We start from the raw sequence: 27,171 nt of genomic DNA, 5'->3' as shown, positions 1-27,171 counted from the left end.
ACTGTGTGCCACAGCTAGAGTCCATGTGCTACAACGAAGGATCCCACGTGACACAGTGACGATCCTGTGAGCTCATGCAGCCAAATATTTTTTACAAGACTGTTCTTACAAACTGTTATAACCAAAACAATTCTTTTTCTATTCTCATTAATCTCTGAATAATTACTGAAAGTTGAATTTAGGCTTCTGTTAAAATGATACCAGCAGAATTGTATATAGCAATAATTACAAAAATGCTAATTTTCATAGACTTATGAAAATTTTTTTTTATGTGTATATATCTTTTAGGATGTTGCTGGAGCTCTGTCAGTAGAAGAAATCACTGAGCTTCTTAGTCTCCATAAATTGTGCTGTGGCCGAAGCTGGTATATTCAGGGCTGTGATGCTCGAAGTGGTATGGGACTGTATGAAGGACTGGACTGGCTCTCACGCCAACTTGTGGCTGCTGGGGTGTTGGACGTTGCCTGATTTTAGATGTAGCAGTTGTTTAAAGTTTTGTGGTTAAGAGTTATTTTGCACATAATATGATGTAAGAAATTCTACATCTGAAAGATAGTTAATTTACAATGTATATATTAATATAAAAGGAATCTTGGATTGGGAATTGAGTACAATATTGCTTTTAAAAACCAGTAAAATATAAATAGCTGATTGAGCAGATTAAATTGGATTAAACAGGGACTTACTGGGTATACATTTTTTAGACATACATTTGTTAAGTTTTTCAGATTACATGTGTACACACAGATTATCTAGCACACACACATGCACGTTCTACTTACTGTAGGTACTACTGTTATGAAAAACTGGGATCCACTAGTATTCGATCCAGCATTGGGAAGTAAGTAGTCGCAGTGAAAAAGCAGGTGAAGGTTTATTCACTCAAAGGAAGAATAGCCAACCAAGTGTCTAATGAACCAGCGGTTTCATTGAACCTTTTTATGAAGCAAGTGGAGCATGGCTTTCTTAACGTGCCTTTTGACTGGATTTTGGCAGTATTCAGTAGCAAAAAAGGCAGTGACTTAATGAAATAAAATCCGAACTGCATCTTTGGGTAATAGGATTAATGTTCAGTATAACAGACATCTTTAATGCTAAGAACTATAAGCTAGAGAAGATTAATATTTTATACAGTATTTTATTAAAGCTCTCTTAAAGCCTTTTGTATAAAACCCAGTGAGTTAGAATGAAATGTAATCCTACTAGGCCTGAAGTCAGATCAGTACTACACTGAAGAACAATTAATAAAAAAACTGTGAAAGTCAGTTATATTCTAGTTGATCTGCACTTATGAAAAGACTGATTTGCAGAGCTGTACCTGGATATATTATTTCCAAGGTCAGAGTTCTAAATTCGTCCTTCTATTTTTCAATATAATGTACCTAGTAGTGTTTTTTAAAAATAATATTGCATCTTTAAGGAGAATGACTATAGGTAAAATGTAGTAAGTTACATACAGAAGCCAGTGTTGGTCTTACATAAAAGGTAGAGATCTAAGTAGAAATTACCTCTACCTCAAGAGAAGTTATTTAAGCAGTGGAAGTGATTACTTTAAAATGTCTTCCCAAAATAAGTGCATTTATTTAAACAATAAAATGTGATCAACGATTTTCATGACAAGGCCTTAAGAGGTTGTTTGAGAGAAACATGTCTACAAAAGGAAAAGAAGAAATGTGAAAAAAATTTATATCACATTTATTACAGGTCTGTGAGTAAAAAATTTAAAGTGTGCGCTCTTTACTGTTTTTCTTTTTTTAAGGAAACTCCCTTATTATGGCAGTCTAATTTTATATTTAAAAATACCTAGATTGGGTTTTATAGTTTTTTTTTTAATGCTCTTTATACTTTAGATGAAGTGCTTCCCAGGGGGCTCTTTGATAAAGATTCTACATGCCATCGTAGGAGACACGGGTTCAGTCCCTGGGTTGGGAAGATCCCCTGGAGATGGGAATGGCAGCCCACTCCAGTATTCTTGCCTGGAGAATCCCATGGACAAAGGAGCCTGGTGGGCTACTGTCCATGGGGTCACAAAGAGTCAGGCACGACTGAGCACATACTTTAGGATGAAGTTAAATCCTTATGATGGCTGATGACAAGATGTGACTTCTGGGTGGCACTGTTTTGGTTCAGTCTCTTCAAATATATTTCGTTTAAAACAACAAAACTTTTAGAAAACAAAGCATTAAAAAAAAGGCTGTCAGTTATGGGCAGTGTGTAAATAAGTAAATAATATTTCATCCTTTATTTTTCAAGTAAAAGGTCATGCTGTTACAAGTGTAGTTTGTGCATATAATACTTCTGAATTAAATTAATATTTGATTGCAGTAACTGTGAAAAATAAAAAAAGTGTTACATTTGCCTGTGAGCCCTTGAACTGTTTTGTCTACTAGGTAATTCAAAAACAGTCTAACACTAATGTGTAAACATGCTTTCTTCTGTAAATTTATTTTACCCGTTTTGCTTGACTTTTAAATCACATTCCTACGTATGTCTACAACACAATTTAAAAATTGTGCTTAGACCTGATTGTGTCTAGTAGTAGTATTTATTATTTTTTTAAAAAGTTTTTTTCAGGCTCTTATTTTCTATCTCTGGCTGTACTTTCACTAATTATTAGCAAGACTGCGCTAGTTCCCTCTGGGAAATGTCACACTTCAGAGGTTTTAAATACAGTCTACTTGGATTTGCCTCCTGGCACTGAATTTCTGTATTAAGCTAAATACTATTGTATAGTTTATGTAAAGCAGGTTTTTCAAGTGTATAGTCTTGGTCTGTAATTCTGGAATGCTTTATAATCACCACAAGCCATTATTTGCATTATATAAATCATCAGTATGGATAGCAATAAAATGTTAAGATCACTTTAAAGAAATCCTATCATCTTTCTAAAAATTCTTGAATCATCCTGAATCATCTGTATAGTAGTATTGCTAGTAACCAATTAAAGTATTTGTGCTGTGGTTAAGAGAAACAAAACAAATTGGGATAGGGATTGACTTGAATGTCAAATTGAGATAGTTTATTAAAAATTTAGAAATGTTATTATTTGCAACTTAAGTCACATTTAAATGTGTATTAAAACTGTAGTGTTTTTTAAAGGAGAGCTAAAATTCTGCACTGACTAAAGTGAAATAGTTGCTTTTAAAATTTTAAATTTAACTTGTTTCACACAGAATATCATATTTTAAATAGCTGTTTTCAGAGGCGGCCTTGGAAAACCTCATTATATCCTGAGCTAATATTGCTAAAGAAAGACTTTTTATGTAACACTGAGATACTTCTCAATTTGCAAGGTGGTAATAAGGAAGAAAATAGCTATACTTTTCCCTATAAAGAGTAATAAATGAAAAGGACTAATGAGTATCAGTATCTTGCTAATAGTTTAAAACATGCTTTAAAATAGATGTGTGGCAATGTATGTTTTTTAGGTCTACTGATTATGGTAAATTTGTGACATGGAATGGAAAAATTGATTAATCAAACATGATTTCCTCTCAAAGCAAAAATAATTGAATTTTGGGGAGGATGAGGCATCACCACCACCACTTGGTGGCAGTTATTACCCGAAATTTAGGATTAAGCTTTTATGAATGAATTGACAGATAAGTCTAAACACCAAAAATTAGGGAAAAAAGGTAAATGTCATAGTGAAAAGTGTTATTTTGTATCCTGGTTTTAGTAAAGGAGGACACAATATTACAGTTAAGGCATGTTCTTCCATCAGTTTGTGGTACAAAATGGGTAAAGGAAATATTCCTGCTGATCAGTAGAAGGAAAAGTATAGACTTAGATATAAAGCATGAGAATGTGAATTTCCTAAACAGGTCTGTTGAACATGTTCCTCCTGTAAGTTCTTAAAAGAGTTTGTTTGGAAAGTAGAAGCAGTGATTCTGAATAGTTATGAAGTAATTTATGAGGGTGAATGAAGAAATCAGTTTAAGACTTAAACTCATATTGCTCTAATTTCTACTAATCTCTTCCTTGTTAAGCAGATATTAACATTTTTACTCAATATATAGTTTTTTTGGATGATATATTTTGTAAAATGAGATACTATAACCTAAAGACAAAAATTGTTTAGCTACATTAGAAAAACGATGTGAATAGTAAATGAACTATTATACAAAACCATGGACTCAGGTATTCATTTATTCTCATTCTTTTATTTGAATAATATTTCATAATTATTCAGGAATTTAACACTTTTGACCAGAGGAACTTCCTATTTATTGAAGTTTTGCTTACCACTTACTTAGACTCTTGAGAGTCCCTTGGACTGCAAGGAGATCAAACCTGTTAGTCCTAAAGGAAATCAGTACTGAATATTCATTAGAAGGACTGATGCTGAAGCTGAAGCTCCAATCCTTTGGCCACCTGATGCGAAGAACTGACTCACTGGAAAAGACCCCGATGCCGGGAAAGATTGAAGGCAGGAGGAGAAGGGGACGACAGAGGATGAGATGGTTGAATGGTATCACCAACTCGATGGACATGAGTTTGAGCAATCTCCAGGAGTTCGTGCTGGACAGGGAAGCCTGCCGTGCTGCAGTCCATGGGATCGGAAAGAGTTGGACACAACTGAGCGACTGAACTGACTGAGTGCTCAAAACTATTTGGCTTGAAAGACAAACCTTGTAAAAAAGGAAATGGTACATCACCAAAGTTGCCCTTTATTAACATCTAAGAAAACATGTTTCTTAAAAGAAACATTTGAGGGCAGACTATTTGGCATATTTTTAAAAAGCTGAGGAACAAATGCATACCATTCTCATTATTTAATATGGTTTTTAAGACTCTTGAGAAATTATGTATAAAGAGTGCTATTTGCCTGAGTTTTAGTCCATTTGAGTTTATCACCTCTTATGATGAGAAATACTGCAAGAAAACTCAAAGGCAGAGCTTTTAAAAAATAGCCTTTAATGAAAAATACACAAATACTGAATTCCTGAAACATGATTTGTACATTCAGCAAATCTTGAGCTTCCTTATGTAAAATAATCCTGTGTTTAATGTATGTGTATTTTTATTTATACAGACAATGAGACAAATCTATTTTACTTGACAGTAATATTTATGATGCTGACATCTTCATAGGGCTTATCTGTTTTGGGATTGACTTTGACGTTGGAGATCCTTTGTACGACTTCCATTCCTTTAGTCACTCGTCCAAACACTGTGTGCTTATTATCAAGCCAAGGCTGTATTGGAGGACAAATAGAAAATCTTGGTAAATCCTAAATTCTTAAATCACACCCACTGGATGAGCAAATTAAAAAGAATTAAACTTTGGCTTCATTTAAAAATATTTTCACTTAGCTTTTAAGAGTAGTTTCCATGTCATAATAAAAATAAAAAAGCATAGTTAAATATTTAATATCTGCATCTTTTAGATCAAAGGGAGCTGGGAGATGTTTGCTAAAGCTAAGTTTCTTTGCAGTAACGTTACCTGCTCAAGAAGCAGTCTGGAATACTTTAGACAGCATGTGCTCTGGCATCAGAGATAGGAGTTCAGACTCTGGCTTTGCTACTTACTTGACCTTTGGCAAGTTCATCAGGTCTCACTGTTTCCTCATCTATTTTTTTAAAACTAGCTTCCCTGGTGGCTCAGAAGGTAAAGAATCTGCCTGCAATGCAGGAGACTGAGGCTTGATCCCTGAGTGGGGAAGATCCCCTGGAGAAGGAAATGGCAACCCACTCCAGTATTCCTGCCTGGAGATTCCCATGGATAGAGGAGCCTGATGGGCTACAGTCCATGGGTTGCAAAGAGTTGGACATGACTGAGGGACTAACACTTTCACTTTCATAATGATACTAGAAGTATTGTGAATATTACATGAGATCATGTACCTGGAAGACAGACAGTAGTTATAAATTGTTTTCTTTATTTAATTCTAAAAAATAAAAGTTTTTGTAATTTTATAGAACTGCATAGCAGCAGAGCTAGATATTCTTACATGTATTTCATCAAAGCTACAGTGTCATTGATTAAAAAGAAACTTTGGCTTCATTTTAAAATATAATTTATTTTTTTTTTTTTTTTTTTTTTTTTGCAAACAAATTTTCATTATTCTAGTTCAATCTTCCACAAACATACTGTACAGAGTCTTATATGGTATAAAACAAAGGAAAACATCTGTCTATTCAGTTTAACAACACTGAAATAAAGCGATTAAGACTTTGGGGAATTCAAAGGTACAAGAAAAACAAAAACGGTTAGCACTAATTCCTCAGCTTTTTTACCGTAAACATTTGTCATTAAAACATAGTGTTTGATATAGTTTCTTTTGTACTGCAAATACTATTGGTCTCTCCTCACTGTAGAACAAATGAAAAATTAAATGAACCCCATAGCATCCTCTGAAGGAGATGAAAAGATAAAGCTGCTAGACACATCTAGCTTAAGATTCCATTGTTTCTGAAATTTTCACACAAAAAATACTGAAGCCTCAACTAATGATGCTTATTTTTGGAAACAATAAATACTGAGGTACAATAAATCCTACAGGAATAGTAACAAGAGAAACATATTAACAGTTTCCTTTGGCAAATTTAACGGAAGTGAATGCTGATGTGAACTTAGAAAAAAATAATTACGAAACATATGAAAAATGGAAATGCCATTAAAAAGTTAAGACAAAGGGAGTATTTCTTTTAGACTGATGAAAGAAATGTTTGAGGCCCTTAAATGCAGAAAAGAAATACATTCTCTTTAAATTATTGTGTCCTGTTCGACAAAATATGCCTTGTTTATCTTTTGCCCCCTCCACTTAAAAAAAAAAAAAAGACAACAAAACACAATTTAAAATATAATTTAAAAGATATATTTTCACTTAGAAGCTTTTAAGAGTCATTCCATGTTATAATAAAAAATAAAAAAGCTGAATGTTTAATATCTCCATCTTTTAGATCAATGGGAGCTGGAAAATGCATTCTGATTTCAGAGATAGAAAAATGTGGGAAAAACTGTATTAAAATCAGGAATTCTTATACTCTCATCCTACTATTCTAAAGATGAGGAAACAAGCCCAGAGGTAGAATAATTTGTTTTGGATTGTCCAACAAATAGTGCAAAGCTGACTTAAACTCAGCTTTATTACAAACTCAGCTTTGTATTTATTATAAATAAATTATTTAATTTATTATTATTTATTGGCCCGAATTACAAAAGTACTGATTATAAAGTGAAGTCTTGTTAGGTAATTTTCCATTTTCCTTTCTAAATTGTTTTCATTTTTATATCCTAGAATATATAAATAATAAGAGAATAATAAAGCTCTCTTTTCCACTGAATTCACTCTCTTAGATCAAAGCCCATGAATCTTTGGCTTAAATTCACCTGGAAAATGCCTCCAGGTGGCTCAAGTAGAAAAGAAACTGCCTGTCAATGCAGGAGAGATAAGAGACATGGGTTCGATCCCTGAGTTGGGACGATCCCCTGGAGGAAGCATGGCAACTCACTCCAGTACTCTTGACTGGAGAATCCCATGGACAGAGGAGCCTGGCAGGCTATAGTCCTATAGCTGCAAAGAGTCGAACATGACTGAAGCGACTTGGCACACACACATGCATGTTCTACTTACTGTTGGTACTACTGTTATGAAAAACTGGGATCCATTAGTATTCGATCCAGCATTGGCCATGCTGAGTGTATATGGTCTGTCATGTCGTAATGTTGAATGAAATTCATCTTCAAATTCTCCTCCCCATATACTTTCTCCTCCCATACCAGTACCTGTTGGATCTCCTGTCTGAATCATGAAGCCCTTAACAGAAAGTAGACAAAGTAGTATTACACATATTACATATATGTATGCTTTGGAGTCGTATATTTGTCAAGAGTGCTTTATATTCAATAAAATCTTAATATGTCATTCTATAAACTGGTTTTAAAGTAAACCCTTGGTTATACTTTAGATTATGTATTTTCATTGCATAACTGCCACCTTATCTCGATGATGGAAACAAAAATGTAAAGGTCTTTCCATTTATAGACAGGCACTATCTCACTCAGTAACTAAAGCCAATTAATAGTGTAGATAAGTTTTAGGATCTTGTTTAATGTGTTAGGTCTTACATAATTGGCCCACTCTTTTCTCTCCCCTTTCCCTAGACACTCTGAATGTCCTAGTCAGTCACTTCACTAATTCCTTCAGAACTCTGAAATCTAATTTTTCCTTCTGATATTTCTTCTGCCATTTCTGACCTGCCAGTAATCAAGAACTACCTCACTGCTCCTTACATTTCATGGAATGTCGCTCAACAAAATCCTGGGCTGAATTCATTCTGTTCATCAGGTATTAGTGGTAGTTTTCACAGATAAAAGTGGCAACATAGCTCTTCTAATACTTAATCTTCTAGATCTAGACCTTATCTAGCTACTAGAAACAGGTTACCTTGGCTACTGATTTTATCTCAGCAAGACCCTTTACTCATTACCTGATCCTTCGTTTTAACTGCTGACAAAAGACTGCTGCAGTGTTTCTAAAAAGGCTACCCTGCTAGCTACCTTTTTAGAAAATCAAGGATACCTGTTCCTATCCTTGATTTTATATCTGATTTTCATGATCACCCATTATTCTTTTGACTTCCATAGTCCATTTTTCCTATTCCTAATAAATTGCTAAGTGTGAATGAGATTCCTTAGGTTCTAAACCTCATTATACAATAACATACTTTTCCTTAAATCATATAAAATTTGCATAACTTACCTTAATTATGCGGTGAAATGTGTGTCCATTATAATAACCATTTCTGCTGTGAACACAGAAATTTTCCACGGTCTTAGGGCACCTAGTGAGACATATATTAAAAATATGAAAATTTAATGGAGCATCTTCGGAAAGTTTTCTTTGTAGTTTGGCTTCCCAATGGTATTTTCAGAATCTTCTGAATGTTTCAGGACAGTCTTTTTTTCCATAATTTCTTCTGATCTCAGCAGAAGCAAGAGTTGACAGGGTATATAGGCAGTAGCCTGTTCTTATAGTTTATATAATACACCATCTTTCTATCACAACTGCTTATTTTACTTGAATTTGAGAGTATTTAGGTTCCAAAGTCATTTAGTATTTTTAAAAAATATAACCATAGCACCATAACCCATTGTATATAGTTCCTGGGAAAGGTAATTTTCTTATAAAAACAATGTTATAGTATGGTGACATTTCCTGACCAAGGACTTATTCACTGCTATGACAGCTACTAAATTTAATAAACTTTAAATGATAGTCACACACTCAGATACACTTTCTAAATAATATTAACTAATCTCATGAGATGATTTAATACTGTATATTATCATATAATAGCTCCCAATGCTGAGAATGGCAGAGAATCAAGAGAATCTTGTACCAACCACATCAGGGAATAGGCTTAGTGGATGCATGGGTTCTGAATACTTAAAATGAGATAGTCCAAGTGTCTAGAATTGCCTAGTTTTTTGTCTGGTGTCAAGATATGGTAAAATATTAGACATAAAACATTCATATCAAAATAACAAAGTACTTTTAAATCAAGGCACTGTACAAGATGTCTTCTTTTGGATCAAGAATAACCAGTCGTATTGCATTGTATTTGGTATTGTTTGTGCATTCTACAAACTCAAATGTCAGGAAGGAAAAGTAATTATCCACCCCTTAAAGATTTGAGAGGAAAGCCAGTTATAACAAGTGAGCCACAAAACCTATAGTTGGCATGTGTAGTGGATGGTAGCGGTAATATACATTTGTGTGTCAATCTATAGTTTACATTTAGCACTGTCATATCTACTATTTGTCATAATAATAAACCTGTGAAATATGTTTATGTATATATAAGATTTTCACATTTCCTAATGTAACAATTATCAGAGAGCTTAGGAAAGATGCTTTATCTAACAGTTCAATTTTTCAAAATATCTTAAGTCAAAATAACAAGAAGTTGCAGTTTCTTCAAATATATACATTTACACTGGTATTTATTTATGACAACAGAAACAGTACATACTCAACAGGAAAGAGTTTGATGTGAATGTCTCCCATGCTTGTGTGGATAATGGCACTATCTGACACTCGTTTAGGTCCCTCAGCTTGAGTAGCTGCCATGACTTCTTCTTTAGAAGGTTTCTCATTAAAAACATCTCGGTCAGAATCTGCACTTTTTGTATCTTCTGGTTCTCGTTTAGTAAACTCAAGGAGGAAAATAAAAAGTGAGTAAATCAATTAAATTTTTCATCTGGTTAAAGTTTATGAACAAGAAAATTGCATTTCTAATGAAGTATTTGAGGAAACTAAGAATTTACATCAGAATAAATGCTTATTTATGGAATTGCTTCCAATCATAGGACGTGCAAGGCAGCTAAATTTCTACATTTGCCTAATGAGAAAATTCATATGATGAAGATGAATGATTTCAAATGGAATTTAATTTCTTTTTTGGTGAAATTTTTTGAGTACCCATTTAAAAACAGGCAGCTTTGAGGTAGCTCTCTGCTCTGCCTTCTAGTATGTCCTACCTAACCTGCCATCTATTGCTTACTTTTCACTATTTAGATTGCCTGAATTTGAACTATAGTTTGCCACTTAACTAGTTACATGACTTTGGGGAAGTAAATTCATTACTTTCATTTCCTTACTCATAAAAGAGGATGATAATAAAAACTACCTCAAAATGACACCTGATATGAAGATTAAATGAAGGATATAAAGTGTTTAGAGATAATGCCTGACACATAAGGCAATATATACATATTAATAATTGTTATTACTGTGAACAGGACCTGGTGCTGGCAGGATGAGGATTCAAAGATCAATCAGCAGTGGACCTTGACCTCCTCTTTTGTTTTTTTTTGACGGAGTCCCATCTGATCTATCTAAACCTTGAAGCTTGGAAGAAAGGATGTATAGTACATTTTGAGTGAAGCAGAAATCTCAGGATCCTCAAGGTCTACAGAGAATTGAGAAAAAACTTTCAGTTGTAAAATTCTGGACTTCTAAAGGCCTATTTCTTTTATTTGACTCTCAGTAAGCAGAAATCTGGAGAAGGTGATGGCACCCCACTCCAGTACTCTTGCCTGGAAAATCCCATGGATGGAGGAGCCCTGTAGGCTGCAGTCCATGTGGTTGCTCAGAGTTGGACACGACCCACTCCAGTATTCTTGCCTGGAGAATCCCAGGGACAGGGGAGCCTGGTGGGCTGCTGTCTATGGGGTCGCACAGAGTCGGACACGACTGAAGCGACTTAGCAGCAGCAGCAGCAGCAACAAGCAGAAATCTTCTCTCCCTAAGAAAGGTGGATATTAACTGAGCTCCAGAAAGGTAAATCTAGTGCCCAGACTCTGTTTTGCCTAACGTCAGTCCTTGGTCTACTTGGATCGATTCCAGACTAAGAATCAACTAAGCCAGGTTGTCACTGCTTTAGCATATTATTCTCCAGTTACCAAAGAATGACATGTCTGTTTCACTACTTAATTATATGAATTTTTAAAATTATCTTGATTTAGTTCACATATAGAACTATTAAAGTTCAAATTTAATACAATTTTACTTTTATTTTATGGTACTGGATTTGCAAAAAGGGATATAACATTTGCATATATGAATACCATTTTAGTTTTATTTAAGAATATGTACATCTAATAATCCATGAAAATGTTAGCAGTATAAATACTCAGTGAGTGACTTTTTTATTTTTCTATTTCTTCAGAGCTTCTAAGGAACGTGTGGTTTAATCAACAAACATAAACTCTGGGGAAAGACAATTTTTAAATAAAATGGAAAATTAAATTTAGTGTATATTAAGAATTATCTTTTATGATTTTTTTTTACCTTCAAAACAGTTAAATTATAGGTAATAACAAGTATTTTTCTTTAACATATATATTAATAAATCTTCAGCAGTGAATTTGAAAGTTTACAAGCAAAATTCTTATCTTAAAAGAATATATCCATTTTAGGCTAAAAGCTTGGCTGGAGTAGATAAACTGCTATTTCCCACATTTACCAAATGCTGATAACCTTTAGAGCATCACAGCTGCTTGTAAATTGTCAGATGAATGAATGAGTATCCTATAATGGGTCAGACAATTCACCAAACTCTGGAGTTTGGTATGTGAAGAAAACATAGTGCTCTGTATTTATGGATTTTATATTATCTTGAGGAAGAGAGGACAGTGTCAGGGACCCCTCCCCACCCCCCCAAAATCACTAAATTATTCCAAAAAGTGTGACATGTACACATGCAGGCACACCTATTCCAGACTTGATGTCAGGAGAGGGCTTCCAAGTTGGGATCTGAAATATGAAGAGGAACTGGGGAGAGGTTTGTGGCTGACAGAAGGAATAACCTGTGCAAACACCACCAAGTAAAAATAACATCAAGTCCTGCAAATGGGATCAAGTTCAGTATAGCCAATGAACTAAAAATGAAGAAAGATAAACTAGGAGAGTGGTTAATGTATTAGACAGCTGGGGAGTCATTTAAGGATTTTAGGCAAAAAAATAATTACACCTGGGTTTTGGAAAGTCTCTAAGCGTGAAAGACAGATACAGACGCAGAGGTCTCTACACTTTAGATTTTTCTGCTTGACTGAACAAAATTAGAACAGTGTTACTCCTAGATAGCTTAGTAGTTTGATTTTGAGCCCAATCATACTTAACATGCAAAGTACTTTTAATTTTTCAGAAAAAAAATATCTCTCAGGAATGTACACCACAGTAGCATCATTACAATGGAATCAAAAGGTGAAAAAAGATTTGTATCTAGAGAAGGAAATGTGCAAGTCATGTTGAAGAGTAAAAGATGAATAATACTAAAACAGAAGAATTTTTAAAAGTCCACAGGAAAATCAATTTTGGATGCAATTATTACCACAGCCACTTACTTCCTATTGTCTTAGACAGCACAAGTTGTAGAAGCTAGGTTGAAAACTTGTTCAAAACCGGATATAAAACAGTACAGAAATACTTAAACAAACCCTAGTTAAAGATTCTACAATACTAATGTTATAAGATGGGGTTGTTTAGAAAGTCTATTATGGCCAACATTCTCTTCAGTTGAAAGCACAAGTTAAAAAAATAAAACTCCAATCAAACTGGAAGAAACATCTCTTGGTATTGATACTTCCACATACCATATAAAATCTATTCTTTTTGAAGGATGTACAGACTATTGTTGGGTCAGCTTGAATATTCTGAAGAACGGGGTTTTCAGAAGCTTTCATTTCTATAGTAGTTGCAGCACGATGTTTTTTGGCTATTCCCTGGAACAAAGCCAATTGCATCACTCTAATATTTTCTTGCTTGCCTAAGATCCGCACACACCTGGAAAATACATATAATAAAATTATCAGGATTAACTCCAATTATACCAACTTTGCAGATAAAAGCTAGGAATCAACTATCTTTTATTTTTGTACAAAATAACCAGTAAAAGGTTTTTAAAAAGTATTTTTCTGCCTCTCCCACTCCCCCAAAAAACTTATTTTAAATTGGTAGGTATTTATAATTTTCAGATTAAAAAAAATAATTCAGTTAAACAGTTTTAACCTATCCCTATCGTTTTAATCTTTCTTCAAGCCTTCAAAGATTCTGTATTGCCAAGAACTACAATATAAATTTGTTTATATGTGAAAATGTACAGTACAAGACTTTTTTCCTTTAAATATACTTTAAGTTCTTTTCATTTACATTCAGTGATAGTATCTGATTATAGCAATTTTGTTCTAAGACCAAATGGGCTGTTTGCACAAAAGGCTTATTGTGGTTTCATGCATTTTAACTTCTGATTTTATGTCTAGCAGGATGTAATGCTGAATTCTGTGGTTAAAATATTTGGCAACATTTAACATGAAACGGGCTAATTTAAATCAATAAGCAAAAGACAGACTGAAACTTGTTAAAAAAAAAAACAACAACAACTTGAAACTATGCATATCTTTCTTCCATTTCTTTAACAAACATGAGTGGAAACTTTTTACATAAGATTATAAACAACCAAAAGACCACAGAAAAATCCAGTCAAAACATTTGGTTAAGTTTAGACATCTGGGACCATTCCACTTGTCTTGGAACAAACAAAACTCCCATTGTTTCCCCAAAGGAGGAAATGGTCCTTTAGAAGTAAATTTTTTAAAAGCATATGTGATATTAAAGCTTACCGGTTTGTTTCTACGTTTATAACTTTAATGCCCAGCATTGTTCCATACAGCACGAAGTGTCCAGTTTCATCAAAAACTATATTAATTAATCTTACTGCATCCACCTTCTCCAATTCACGTTCTACAGCCATCCGTCGACCAAATTCCATGTCTGGTAGCTGTTGCCTCATCTGCTGCAGTTCAGTAAACATCTAGGAAACAAACCGTTATTAACAAAAATAATGTTACATGATAAAGGGAAGGAGAATTTAAATAAAAGCAGAGTGTCCATTAATAGCCACTGACAGTATTTGGTTTACTTTTCTTTAGATATTTAATACACAACTTTCAAGATAAGGGTCATATCTTAGTTACTATGTACAGTCACACTACCAGCCTCCCCAAAGATGTGATCTTTACATTCAGTTTCCCCAACATTTAGGGCATAAAACTGCAGAAATCAAAAGTGGTTCTCTATCGTGAATGAAAAAAGGTCAGTCAGGCTTATGTCCCATCTACTACTTTTTGATCATGCTTGCATTAATAAAATCTCTGGTTTTTCTAGATGTGGAAAGAACAACAATATACGTAACTCCAGAAATGAAAAGGAGATATACGTGTTAGGGAACAACATTAGGGTTTCTTGTTGCCAGTCTCTGAACTATTATTGCTTTACTCATTTGCCAGGAATAGCCTAGATGCTAGACTACATTTTTGTAGTATGGGAGCCTTGATTATTTTGCTAGAAAGAAGATTCATTTTCGAGAAATAAAGTTTATAGATGGTCATCTGCCCATGTAAAAGTAATAAATGCTAATCTAACCTTTTAAGCACATTAGTATCTTTAAAAAAATTATTTTAATTGGAGGATAATTACTTTACAATATTGTGGTGGTTTTTGTCATATATTGACATCAATCAGCCACAGGTGTACATGTGTCCCCCCTATCCTGAACCCCCTCTCCCACCTTCCCATCCCATCCCTCTGGGTTGTCCCAGAGCACCAGCTTTGAGTGCCTTGCTTCATGCATCAAACTTGGACTGGTCATCTATTTCACATTTGGTAATATACATGTTTCAATGCTATTCTCTCAAATCGTCCCACCCTTGCCTTCTCCCTCATAGTTCAAGTCTATTCTTTACATCTGTGTCTCTTCTGCTGCCTTGCATATAGGATCATTGTTACCGTCTTTCTAAATTCCATATATATGCATTAATACACTGTATTGATGGTTTTTTTTACAATATTCTTTAATATTGCATCTCTTTAATAGCTGCATCTCTTATCATCTATCTCATCATCTCTGTATGGCCAATATGCAGTACTCCTGATTAATAAAATACCAAAAGATACAACTTCACACCATCCAATTAAATTTGTCTATTAAACTAGGACTCTTAACTAGTTAGAACCCTTAACATGGAACTATGAGATACCAGTCATTAACTAACTAGTCACTAGCATTATTACTAAATTAATTGGCATTTGCACCCCCTTTTTTGGGCAAACTCCCTCATCCTGAATCTCAACTTCTGTCCTATACTTTGCTACTGATCTTACCACAATAATCCTATAATTTCAACAAATATTAAAGACAACAATGAAATAGAGTGAATTCAACAGCTCAGAGTATATGTGTTAAATGATTTGTATCCAGAGAATAGATTTGTTTTCTTAAGGAATCTAGGAAGAGTTGCAAATTGTGAAGAGTTTTAAAATTATAGTTAAGTTGAAGCCACCATTAAAGAAAACATCACAAGGTTTCTCCTTTTCCCAAAAGCATAATGGAAAGTGATATTTTTCCAATAAGAAAATGAGTTATGAGGATAATCTGACTAGCATACAAACCTTCCCTTTTGTTTGGATTCATATTCTTTCAGGCAGCTAATTCACCCAACTTATTACCACATCGCTAATAAGGTGACAGCATTTTTGAAGTACTTAATGCAAGGAATCTATTATAAACTGGTAGCTACAAAGACTGTAGAATTGACACTGTTGTACAATAAACACTATTGTTACAAAGATTTGACCCACAGACTTTTGGAATATTCAACATAGCCATAGCAGTTAGAGAACCACAAGATGGAAACATGATGAGACTCAAATATCCACAAAACCAATTATCTTTGCATGGATAAAAACTCATTCTAGAGCTACATGCTCTAATAAATACTTCTTTTCTTCCCCCTGTTTTTTGGCTATGCCAAAAGGCATTCAGGATCTTCATTCTCCAACCAGGGATTGAACCCATGTCCCCCTGCAATGGAAGTGCTGTGTCTTAAACACTGGACCACTAGCAAAGTCCCAATAAATTCTTGTTAACAGTTTTGTGTCAAGTATCATTCTTAGTGCTGGAGATTCAATCACAAGCAAAACATACAGGACCATAAATGACACACAGTTTAATCTACTGGGGGTAGGGGTGATACACATTAATCAAATAATAAGACCAAATGTTCTAAAAGAAAATAAATAGTGATACACTACCACATTAAAAAAAGACTGGAAGAATAGTGGAAGATCACTGGGGAAATGATTCTTTGAGAGTTGAAGGATGAGTTCAATAGGTAAGGGGAGGAATAAGGATTAATGGGACTAGGGGTCACTCCAAGCAGGAGGGACAGCATATGCAAAGGCGCTGTGGTGGGAGACGTAGTCAAGAAACTGAAAGAAGGCCTGACTGGGTACAGCAGAGGCAGGGAGGGAGGTGAATTACAGCAGGTTGAAGTGGAAGGGAGGGGTACAATATGGTAGGCCATGATTTTGGTCTCCCTCCTAAAAACAACAGGTAGTCACTGAAAGAGTCAAAGGATGACATGATAAGATAATGTGTTTTGAAAAGATTCCTCTGGGTGGAGCATGGAGAACAGGTCAGGAAGAAGTTAGAATAGATATAGGGAGTAGGCCATGCAATAGGCCAGGCAACAGATTATGAGCTATGGTAGTCACAGCTGTGCTAAAAGGAAATGTATGTATTTAAAGTATATGTAGAAAGTAAAATTGATAGGACTCATGATGAATTAAATAGATGGGTAAGGAAAAACAGTTAAAGATGACTCAGATTTCTGGCTTGTGCTAGCAGATACATATTGGTGCCATTCATGAAGACAGCAAAAATAAAAAAATAAAAGGATAGGGCCAGGTCTGTTTATAATAGAAGGCTGGAGAAATAAATTTTTAAGTAGTCATATAGAAGGCAGGAGTGAAAAGAATGAGAAGAGAAGGAAGCCTAGCATGGGTTTTGAGGATCTCAAAAGAATGTGCTTTCAAACAACAAAACTACAAAAACAGCCACGTAAGTGTAAGAAAAACTGGCTCAGAAAATATCACATCATAAACCTACAGAAGAGAGTTTTAAAGAGTAAAAATGCAAGACAGCAGACAAACAGTATCTTTAATGTGATAAGTAAATTAATCATCAATCTAAATGTCCATGTCCAGAAAAAAAATCTTTTAAGAAATAGCACAAACTAAAGACATTTTCAGAAAAGTAAAATATGATCAAATTTATATGGCACTTACACTTAGTGATTCATCAAAAACTCTCATGAGTTTTCCAGTTAAGAATCTGAAAATTCTAACTTTTCTGTCAGAACCAATAGTGGCTAATTTCTTCCCATCAGGTGAAAAACATATGCTGGTTGGATAGGCCTTGCACTTGGCAAATTCATATAAATCTGTGTCAGTTTTATATTCCCAGTTCACATTTTTGGGGAATTTATACTCATAAGGAGGACCGGTCCAGTATTCAATCATTCCAGATTTGTCAGAAGACACTACTGCTTTGTAAACAGGGTTTAGCCGTATCTGAGTAAGAGGTGATGTATGGAGTTTGTCAAAGATATGCAGTGGCTGGTTATCTCCTCGACCATCATAAATGAAAATTTTTCCTGTACTTTTCTCAGAAGCAGCAACTGAAGATATGGCATCCCCCGGGCAATAGATCCACTCACACTGTCCAGGGAAATACCTAAAATAGTAAAGAATTGAGGGGGATAAGAAGAGGCCAAAGCAAGTCATAAGCATCCTTACTCATTCCCATCACCAAAAAACGTCCCCGCCAGCGATTCAGCCAGTTTTAGATTCTTTGATCAAACGTAGCAGCAAGATACAGAACAGGGAAGAATAGGAAAAGTTACTAATTTTTCTCCTTCTGATCTCATAAATGAATGATAATAACTTCTGAGGACTGATCAAACCACAGGAAGAGAACTCACACAGCAAGTATTTACAAGGAAACTGAAACAGACCTGGTTCTTAAAATATTCTGAGGCTTTTTTTTTTTTTGGATCTCGATGTCTCTGTCTATGTATGTGCTATTCTAAGTCACTTCAGTAGTGTCCGACTGTTTGGGACCCAATGGACTGTAGCGTGCCAGGCTCCTCTGTCCATGGGATTCTCCAGGCAAGAATACTGGAGTTGGCTGCCATGCCCAGGTCCTCCAGGGGATCTCCCCTACCCAGGGATTGGACATGCATCTCTTATGTCTCCTGCATTGGCAGGCAGGTTCTTTACCATTAGCTCCACCTGGGAAGCCCCTGTCTATATATACCTTACTTTTAAATAGGTTAGCGTGTTAGTATACTTTACAAATCCACTCTTGAAATATTTAAGGTCAAAATATTTTAGTCATGGCTTTGCTCAAAAGAAAAATGTTCAGATATCACTCTCTCATTATCAGTAGCTTGATCTTAATACTATGAGCTTTGAACACGTTACCTGATAAAGTGTAAAAGAATTGGACAAATGTAAGGCAATGGCACCCCACTCCAGTACTCGTCTGGAAAATCCCGGGGACGGAGGAGCCTGGAAGGCTACAGTCCATGGGGTCGCTGGGAGTCGGGACACGACTGAGTGACTTCACTTTCACTTTTCACTTTCATGCATTGGAGAAGGAAATGGCAACCCACTCCAGTGTTCTTGCCTGGAGAATCCAAGGGACGGGGGAGCCTGGTGGGCTGCCGTCTATGGGGTCGCACAGAGTCGGACACGACTGAAGTGACTTAGTAGTAGTAGTAATCAACATACTAAACTTATATATTCAATTGTGTGTTTTCTCCTTCAAAATCGTCAGTCTGAGAAGTTACAGTTACTCCAATGACAGAGCTGATGCTTAAAACTTTTTGAGGACTCTCAGAATTTCTATAAAATCTTAAAAGACACAGGCATAGCTTGGAGATGTTGCAGGTTTGGTTCCAGATCACAAAAATTGAAAATTGCAATAATGTGAGCCATATGGATTTTCTTTGGTTTCCCAGTGCACAATAAAAGTTTGTTTACACTACCTGTATTTCTATTGAAGTGTGCAATCACATTATGTCTAAAAAATTACATGTAGATATACATATCTTAATTTAAAAATACTTTATTGCTTAAAAAATGCTAATTATCATGTGAGGCTTCAGCCAGTTGTAATCTTTTGTAACAGTAACATCAAAGATCACTGATCACTATAACAAATATAATAATAATGAAAAATGAAATATGAGAATTACTAAATGTGAAATAATGACAGAAACTGAGCAAATGCCGTTGGAAAAATTGGTGAGTACAGACTTGCTCCATCCAGGGTTGCCACAAACTTGTTATTTGTCAAAAAAAAAAACAAAAAAACAAAACACAGTGTGTACAAAGTGCAATAAAACAAGATATGCCTGTTCTCTTTCAATACCCTGAAAGATGGCAAATGTTCAATATATGTTTGATTAAAAAAACAAACAGCTAAAGTCTGGGGAAAACAAAGCTGGGAATATGACGTATCAATAGGTATTTCTTTTTTCTATTTTTTTTTAAATTTTATTTTATTTTTAAACTTTACATAATTGTATTAGTTTTGCCAAATATCAAAGTGAATCTGCCACAGGTATACATGTGTTCCCCATCCTGAACCCTTCTCCCTCCTCCCTCCCCATACCATCCTTCTGGGTCGTCCCAGTGCACTAGCCCCAAGCATCCAGTATGGTGCATCGAACCTAGACTGGCATCTCGTTTCATACATGATATTTTACATGTATTTCTATTTGTAGTCAAAAAATAAGTTCTTATCATAAATAATGAGACTGACTTCTTTTAGTGGTTCATAAACTGGTTTTGAAGCAAATTCCCAAAAAGTACTGTCACATACTGAATTGTGTAGTTCTAATCCCTACCTCCCTCCAATTCACACGGTGAAGCCCTCATCCCCAAAGTTACTGTATCTGGAGAAAGGCTTTTAAAGAGGTAATTAAAGAGGTGAGAAAGGTGGGGCCCTAATCCAACAGGCCTTGGCCTTCTTAGAAGTGGAAGAGCAAAATATTCCCCTCTTTCCCCTGTACTTAACGAGGACAAAGTGTGAAACCCGGAAGAGTCCTCACCAGAAAACACACACTGTTGGAACATTGATTTTGGACTTTCCACCTCCAAAAGTTTTGTACTTTCCAATCTCCTCATTGGAAAAGACTCAGATGCTGGGAAAGGTTGAAGGCAGGAGGAGAAGGGGACAACAGAGGAGAGATAGTTGGATGGCATCACTGACTCGGTGGACATGAGTTTGAGTGGGCTCCGGGAGTTGGTGATGGATAGGGAAGCCTGGCGTGCTGCAGTCAATGGGGTCGCAAAGAGTTGGACACAACTGAGCAACTGAACTGAACTGAACCTCCGGAAGTGTGAGAAAATATATTTCTGTTGCTTAAGCTACACATCCCATGGTATTCAGTTTAATTTCGTTACTGTACAGTCTAACCACATAGTTTGGGTATCAATATACTTTAAAGTTTAAAATCACCAAGAATTCCAAAAATGCGCGTAAGCCTTATAAAAACACAATGCTATATTACTGAAATAAGCATTACTAGGAAGTTAATTTAAATGCCAGTAAATCAGACATGATGGATGCTCATTAAATTATTAAGTAGTGTAAAATGGATATAATTAATCCTTGTTATGGTGCTACTTGGACATTTCTGTTGTAATTAATGACAAAACTCACAGCAGAAGCCCACAAACAACATCATAACAAAGATTCATAATACTTAATTTTCCCAAACAAAATCTAAAGGCACATTTTTAATGGAATGGTAATATATTCTGTTTAGAAATACCTATGAAATGGTGAAGTTTAGTTCAAGAATTCTTTCATTAGGTTAAAAATATATATATATATAAACACACTTTAAAAAAGACTCACCCAAGCTTCAGCATATTGATCATGTCAAAGTTCACTACATCAAACACCTTCATTGCTTTATCATCACCCACGGAACAGAATAAAGCTCCCTCAGAGCTAACCGCAATACTCTCAATAACTCCTATTTAAAGAAACCAAATCAAAACATTCTAGTAAACATAAAAGAAATGGATATAATTAAAAGGAAACAAAAATTTAAAAAGAAACTTTAATCAATACAGTTGAAATGAGAGCCAAAAAACAAAAGAAGTGAAATTCTTACCTAGGTGACTACGGAAATGTTTAACAAATTCAATTCCCTCTTCTATTTTTTTCCAGAATTTAACATGTCCATCATGACTAGCAGTAATAATAAAGTCTGTCCTGCATAAAAAATTGTAGAAGTTACTTTCTAAAACAGATGCAAAAAATCACTTTGTGCCCCGAAGCCAAATATTTACTGAGAATCTTGGACTCTTAAATAACAGATTACAAAAAAAAATCTTCCTTTATACAAACCACTGTATCACTGTATTAGGGTAGACATAACATTGCAAAATTTGAAGCTCTTTTCTGGATATCATAACAGCTACTGCTGCACTAATCTTATTTATTTTTTACTGGTGTATAATTGCTGTATGCCAGTTGTGTTGTGTTAGTTTCTGCTGTACAGCAAAGTGAATTAGGTATATGTAAACATGTTCAATATATCCCCTCTTTGTCACCACAGAGCACTAAAAAGTTCCGTGCTACACTAATTTTAAATTTAAGAGCTAGGATCAGGATTGAGGTAATCTTGACATTAAAAAAGCCTCACAAGGAATCACTAGATCATAGAGTCCTTTAATGCTAAAATTACCCCACAGGCAGTCTTCTCACAGGGAAAATGTACTACCTTTCAGAAGGTGATAAATAATTAAATCCCAACATACTACTCACATATAAAGCAAAACTCAATGTAAGTTTGTTTCAGATATTATCCAAGGTATTTTGGTTAAGTACCAACATTTTGTACAGTATAGCCTCTCATCAATTATATAAAAATAGAAACCATTTGTTGAAAGCTATTAAATGTTGAGTACTCTACATACATTATCTTAGTTATAACCATCTTTACAACAACTCTATAAGGTGAATATTTTTCACCATCTTTTTAAAAAATAGGAAATAGTTTAAAAATTTTAAATGTATTTGCCCCAGGTCTGTAGCTGGAGAAGAGCATTCAATATTGGGTTTGCCTAACTTCAAAACACTAGGTTTCTATAAAATCTTCAAAAATCTTTCCATTATAGTCTGCTGCCTTAGGTTAAACAAAGAAACCTGGAGTGATAGAAAGCTAGTCCTATATGCTGACTTATTAACTGACAACTTTCTACTAGGAAAAGAGCTAAGATTTGGTCAAAATTATCCCATATAAGGAATATAAAGATATTTAAATCTTTTAATTGTCTCCAAGAGATCAAGAATAAACTGATCCAAACAGCAAAGTAAATCATCTACTTCTTTCCATACTCACTGCCAATATCATCTCAGCCACCATCCTAATTCATCTATGATTACTGTATTAGCCTCCTAATTGCTTTCTCTGTATCCATTCTTGCTGTGTTTGAATCCATTCATTTCACCACAACCACAGTGATCTTGAAGTCTACACACACACACAGACACATGTATACACATATGTGATGTTATTCTCCCAATCAGGTTCAAAATCTATACAAGAAATAGAACACTGTGGGATTTCTTGCCTTTTTTTCTCCAGCCTCAACTACCACTTAAACCCCTCTAAACCTGTTTCCTTATCTAGAAAATGTAGATGGATACTTAAGACTGTTAAGATAAATGGGACAATTAATGAAAAAGCCTTGATACAGGACCTAGACATAATATGAGCTCAACAAAGAGCAGAGTATTACTATTCCTTCTACAAAACCCTATTCAGGTATTTTAAAGGTTCTCTGACATTTCCAGAATGTCTTGGATCTCATCATTTTCCCTATTTGTACTGAAAAGGCCAGCTACCAATTACTCCCAAATTAACTAATATACTCTCCTTCACGGAAACTCTGACACTACCTGGATTATCCCCTATTGGCATCTGTCTCCAAAACACATGTACACAAACTAGGGAATTTGGTCTTAGAGAATGCATCTTTGTATGATAGAGGAAAGAGCATGTAGGTCTTTATTTAACAAATTATTTCAAAACCTATGGAATGAAATAGAAATCCTCAATATCCTAAAGCTACTTCTACAATTCACCTCAAAACTGAAGTATTTAAAAAAAACAATAAACTTTTCAGAAAAAAATACAGACAGACTTACTTGGTGCACACCACATGGGTGATAACATCTCTATGCATGTAACTGCGCTCATACATGGATGCACTGGGGAGATTATCAAGATAGACTTTTTCAAACTCTAGAACTAAGGGAAAAAAATAAAGAAAAATATTTTTAACAACTGGAACTAGATAATATTTTGTATTTCCTTTTAGATTTTAATTTCTCTCAATTCACACGTAATGAAAAAATATCCAGTGTCTGTTATGTCAGTTGTAACTTATTATTTCATAGTACTGAATAGCACCGTTGTTTATTTGGTCATGAATCATTCTCAGGTTTTATACATATGCTTAACTGTGTCCCAGAACTTAAGAATTGAGTGGCTCTGGCTTAATATACAAGTTCCATTAAAAGAGAAAAACCGTAAGTTTCATGAAAATATTGTAACCAACTTTCCAACCATATAGATCCAATTATTACTGCTAATTTAAATAAGTAGTAAGAGGTCAGAGGCCATCCAGAACATCTCAGTTTATCTTGAAGGCAATGATCCTCTTTGAAGTCACTGATACTAGGTTTGAGTAAATGTAATAAATGCTTAGATTTCTGGAGCTAAGAAAATCCTAGAGAATGTCCAGTTGAGTGCTTCTCAAACTTTTTCCAAGGGCAAAACATTTTTAAGAGTGGTAATCTGAGGAAATATTTCATGATATGAGCTATAAAAAATTTTACTAGTAAAAAAATGACATACCTAAAAACAACCCAATGATGGCCAAACATGCCCATATAAAGTTCGTAAATTAAGCATGATCGTTTCATGGTTTTTCATCACTGCTATTTAGCAAGCTAAAAGTTGTGTCCAACAGATTATGTCTCTCTTCATTTTCAGTTAACAGAACTTCCATTTTTATATGGGAATATTAACATCCAGCTATAGTATCTTCTTCACCTTCTCTGCAGTTAGGAGTGACTAAGTACCAATGAAATAAAAGTGGAAGTGTTGTGTAACAGTCAAGAAATCTCCCTTAAGAGTTGTGCCGTTCTTTCTTTGCCCCATCTGACAGTTTAAAACTTGGAGACAACCATCAAGGACAAACATGAGGTCCATATTCTAGTGATGTTGGGGCATTAAACTAGGAAGGAAGAACCTTTGGAGCCTCCACACCAATCCCAGACTGTCTACTTTAGGACTTTTATCTTTATTGTCATTTTGGATTTTTTTTTTATTTATTGTCATTTGGATTTTTCTGTAATATACAGCTAAATTTAATCCTGATGGATATTCCTTTTGCTGTTAGTTCACTTGTTGAACAGATATTTACTGAGAACAAACTAGGTTCCAAGGGACATGGACACGAAGAGTTAACACTGTCTTGAGAAAACCATCATTGATTGGTAGAGCCATATAGTATATGATATATATAGAGAGAGCGTCATATAAGGTAGAGCCATATAACCATTTATAGTATCTTTCTGAAAATGTGTACAAAAGCCCAATGTCCAAAGAACATGTTAAAGGGGATGGTTTCATTTCTACTAAGTTTTAAACCCTATCCTTTTAGATAAAATCTTCAGTGACATTTTCTAACATTTCATACATGTTTTTGAATTTCAACTTCTTCTTTAAACTGAATACACTACTGATTAATTTGAATAAGCATCTGTCTCAACTGTATTGTTTATAAGCTCTTTGTTTCCTAACGCTAATATCAGCACCTTGATATTTTTGGACTTTTCCATTTCCACTCATTTCCACAAAAAGGGACCTGATATCTAGTGCAAGAAAATAATTGTGAACATACACATAGTAATATTCATTCGTTCAATACTTACTGAGTACCTGCTATATGGAAAGCACTGTACCCAGCACTGGAGCAAAATAGGCATGGTCTTTGCTCTTACATGCTTACAGTCTTAACAGTGAAGAGAAACATTCATCAGACAATCACATGAATAAACATACAATTTTAAAATGTAGCAAGTCCAATGAGGAAACAATTGCTATGGAAACATTTAACTTAAAAGACTTAGCAGTAAAAAAGGTAATTGCACTTTAAGGGTGTTAAGGAACAATATTCAAAAAAGTAGCTTCTTCAAAATTTGGATACATAAAATTTTGCTGTATCTGTATCCAAATTGTATTCAAAATTTAGAACCATAAAAATGTCACTCTGATAAATACATCTCATACTTATGATCAATGTGCTTTAGAAACTCAGCCCAGACTGGAAAAGTCATAGGTTTTCCAGAGAAGGTAATAGCTGAGCTAAAGGTTGAACGACAGTAGGTTAAGGGAAGTGGGTGAGGAAAATTATTCCACCTTGTGACACCCACGTAGACATTCGCAGTTGTAAAAGGGCATGCCCCATTCTCTAGTGTTATATAGTATGGCTTGGACAAAGAGTAAGGAGGATCAAAGATTTGGGAGAGGAAGTAATGGAAATGTGCTGAAGGAGGAATCAAATCAAGGGCCTTACATGCTATACTAGGGAGTTTGGACATTGTTCTAAAAATAATGAGAAATCATTTAAAATTTTTAAGTTGGAAGAGTAATTAAAGATTTGAGCTTTCAGAAAGATCACATTTTAATGGTCTTATACGTTTAAGGAAAACATTCCAAAGAACCTGAAAAATAAGAAAATTTAATGTGACCCTTTTACCAACATCTCCCCCCTTTTTTGGACCACCCTTTTTATTTGATAAAATTTTGTCACTATTACACGCTAGTCGCAAAATGCTTCCGGCCATGATATCTCAAGAGTATGGTGTGAAAACCACAGATCTTGGTTTTTGGATGAAAAACTTGTAATCCAGGAAAGTTTTGTAATTGTCAGAAAACTCATTAGTGGTGGACTCAGGAATTAAATTATCCTTATCTATTCCTTAAGACTCTAAATAGGCACCACCTTCCCGGGTGGCCAAATACACTACCACCACTCTTCAACTAAAAACCTGAAATAGAAACGGTTTTCTTTCCCACATCTGCTAAACGGGGTTATTAAAACTTCCAACCTCATACGGCAGCTGTACGGATTAAATGAGCGGTGCCAAACACGTAAGTAATGGCAAGTTAGCTTTAGCCTCTATTGTAACAAACCAGAGATTGTTAGATACTATTAAAAAGACGCTTTACTCTGTCCAAATCACTATTTCGGAGTAGAGAACGGCCAGAAGTGAGAAGACGACCCTCTATTCCGACGACACAAATCCCCACAATCACACACCCTCCGTTTTGGGGTCTGGTTTGAACTCTCCCACTCGGGGGACACAGTATTTCGTCTCGCCCTGTGCCTGTCTCTGTAGCTACCTTTCCTCTTCTTCGCCAATGTTGCCTCTACAGGTAAAGGCCCAACCCAGCGCTCTTCATTTTCTTCTTCGTTCTCTTGAGGCACTGCCACTACCGGCTCTCGAGCGCTGAGTTCCGTTTTTTCCGGTTCCTCCGGGTCCCGGCGCCTTCTTCTTCTCAGCTGTGAATCACTACCACACTCGGCCGCCATGTTGTCCGAACCGTCAGAAAGTGCGCGACACTCACAGCTCGGCTACCAATCCCGAAGCCGCAGCGCGGCCTTCTCGTCAGCGGCCGAGCAAGTTCCAGGATTGGCTGGAATGGGTGGAAGCAGATCCAAT

The 27,171-nt window shown here is 35.2% G+C and overlaps 2 protein-coding genes across 6 annotated transcripts in view; one reads left to right on the top strand and one right to left on the bottom strand.

The window, feature by feature from the left end:
• Positions 1 to 4,128, top strand: part of TRIM23 (tripartite motif containing 23) — a 37,815-nt gene extending 33,687 nt beyond the window's left edge. For 2 of the 3 annotated variants that reach the window (XM_086361969.1, XM_086361970.1), the window contains exon 11: positions 289 to 4,128. In XM_086361969.1, coding sequence (XP_086218095.1) covers positions 289 to 468 — 180 coding nt within the window. In that variant the 3' untranslated portion in view covers positions 469 to 4,128. The remainder of the gene's footprint in view (positions 1 to 288) is intronic. The other variant, XR_015148916.1, reaches the window with a different exon arrangement.
• Positions 4,129 to 4,900: 772 nt separating this feature from the next.
• On the bottom strand, positions 4,901 to 27,053 carry PPWD1 (peptidylprolyl isomerase domain and WD repeat containing 1). 3 transcript variants are annotated; one of them, XR_015148915.1, is made up of 12 exons: positions 26,852 to 27,053; positions 23,584 to 23,686; positions 21,542 to 21,642; positions 21,280 to 21,400; positions 17,637 to 18,084; positions 14,132 to 14,322; positions 13,106 to 13,295; positions 11,048 to 11,256; positions 9,982 to 10,920; positions 8,709 to 8,790; positions 7,581 to 7,763; positions 4,901 to 5,198 (listed from the first exon to the last, which is right to left on the bottom strand). XR_015148915.1 is itself a non-coding variant. In XM_086361968.1 (11 exons), the coding sequence occupies exons 1-11, from the start codon at positions 27,039 to 27,041 to the stop codon at positions 5,055 to 5,057; spliced, it is 1,935 nt and encodes a 644-aa protein (XP_086218094.1). In that variant the 5' UTR covers positions 27,042 to 27,053; the 3' UTR covers positions 4,901 to 5,054. The 3 variants fall into 3 exon arrangements, 1 of the variants encoding a protein (XP_086218094.1); XR_015148914.1 differs by lacking the exon at positions 11,048 to 11,256; XM_086361968.1 differs by lacking the exon at positions 11,048 to 11,256 and having other exon boundaries at positions 9,982 to 10,163.
• Positions 27,054 to 27,171: the final 118 nt, after the last annotated feature.

The sequence above is a fragment of the Bos grunniens genome, chromosome 20 (assembly GCF_055505025.1).
Source record: "Bos grunniens cultivar Pamir isolate PY7600 chromosome 20, Bosgru_T2T1.0, whole genome shotgun sequence".
NCBI classification, from domain to species: Eukaryota; Metazoa; Chordata; class Mammalia; order Artiodactyla; family Bovidae; genus Bos; species Bos grunniens.
The sequence above is the reverse complement of the archived record's forward strand: the minus strand, read 5'-3'. Positions and strand labels throughout refer to the sequence as shown.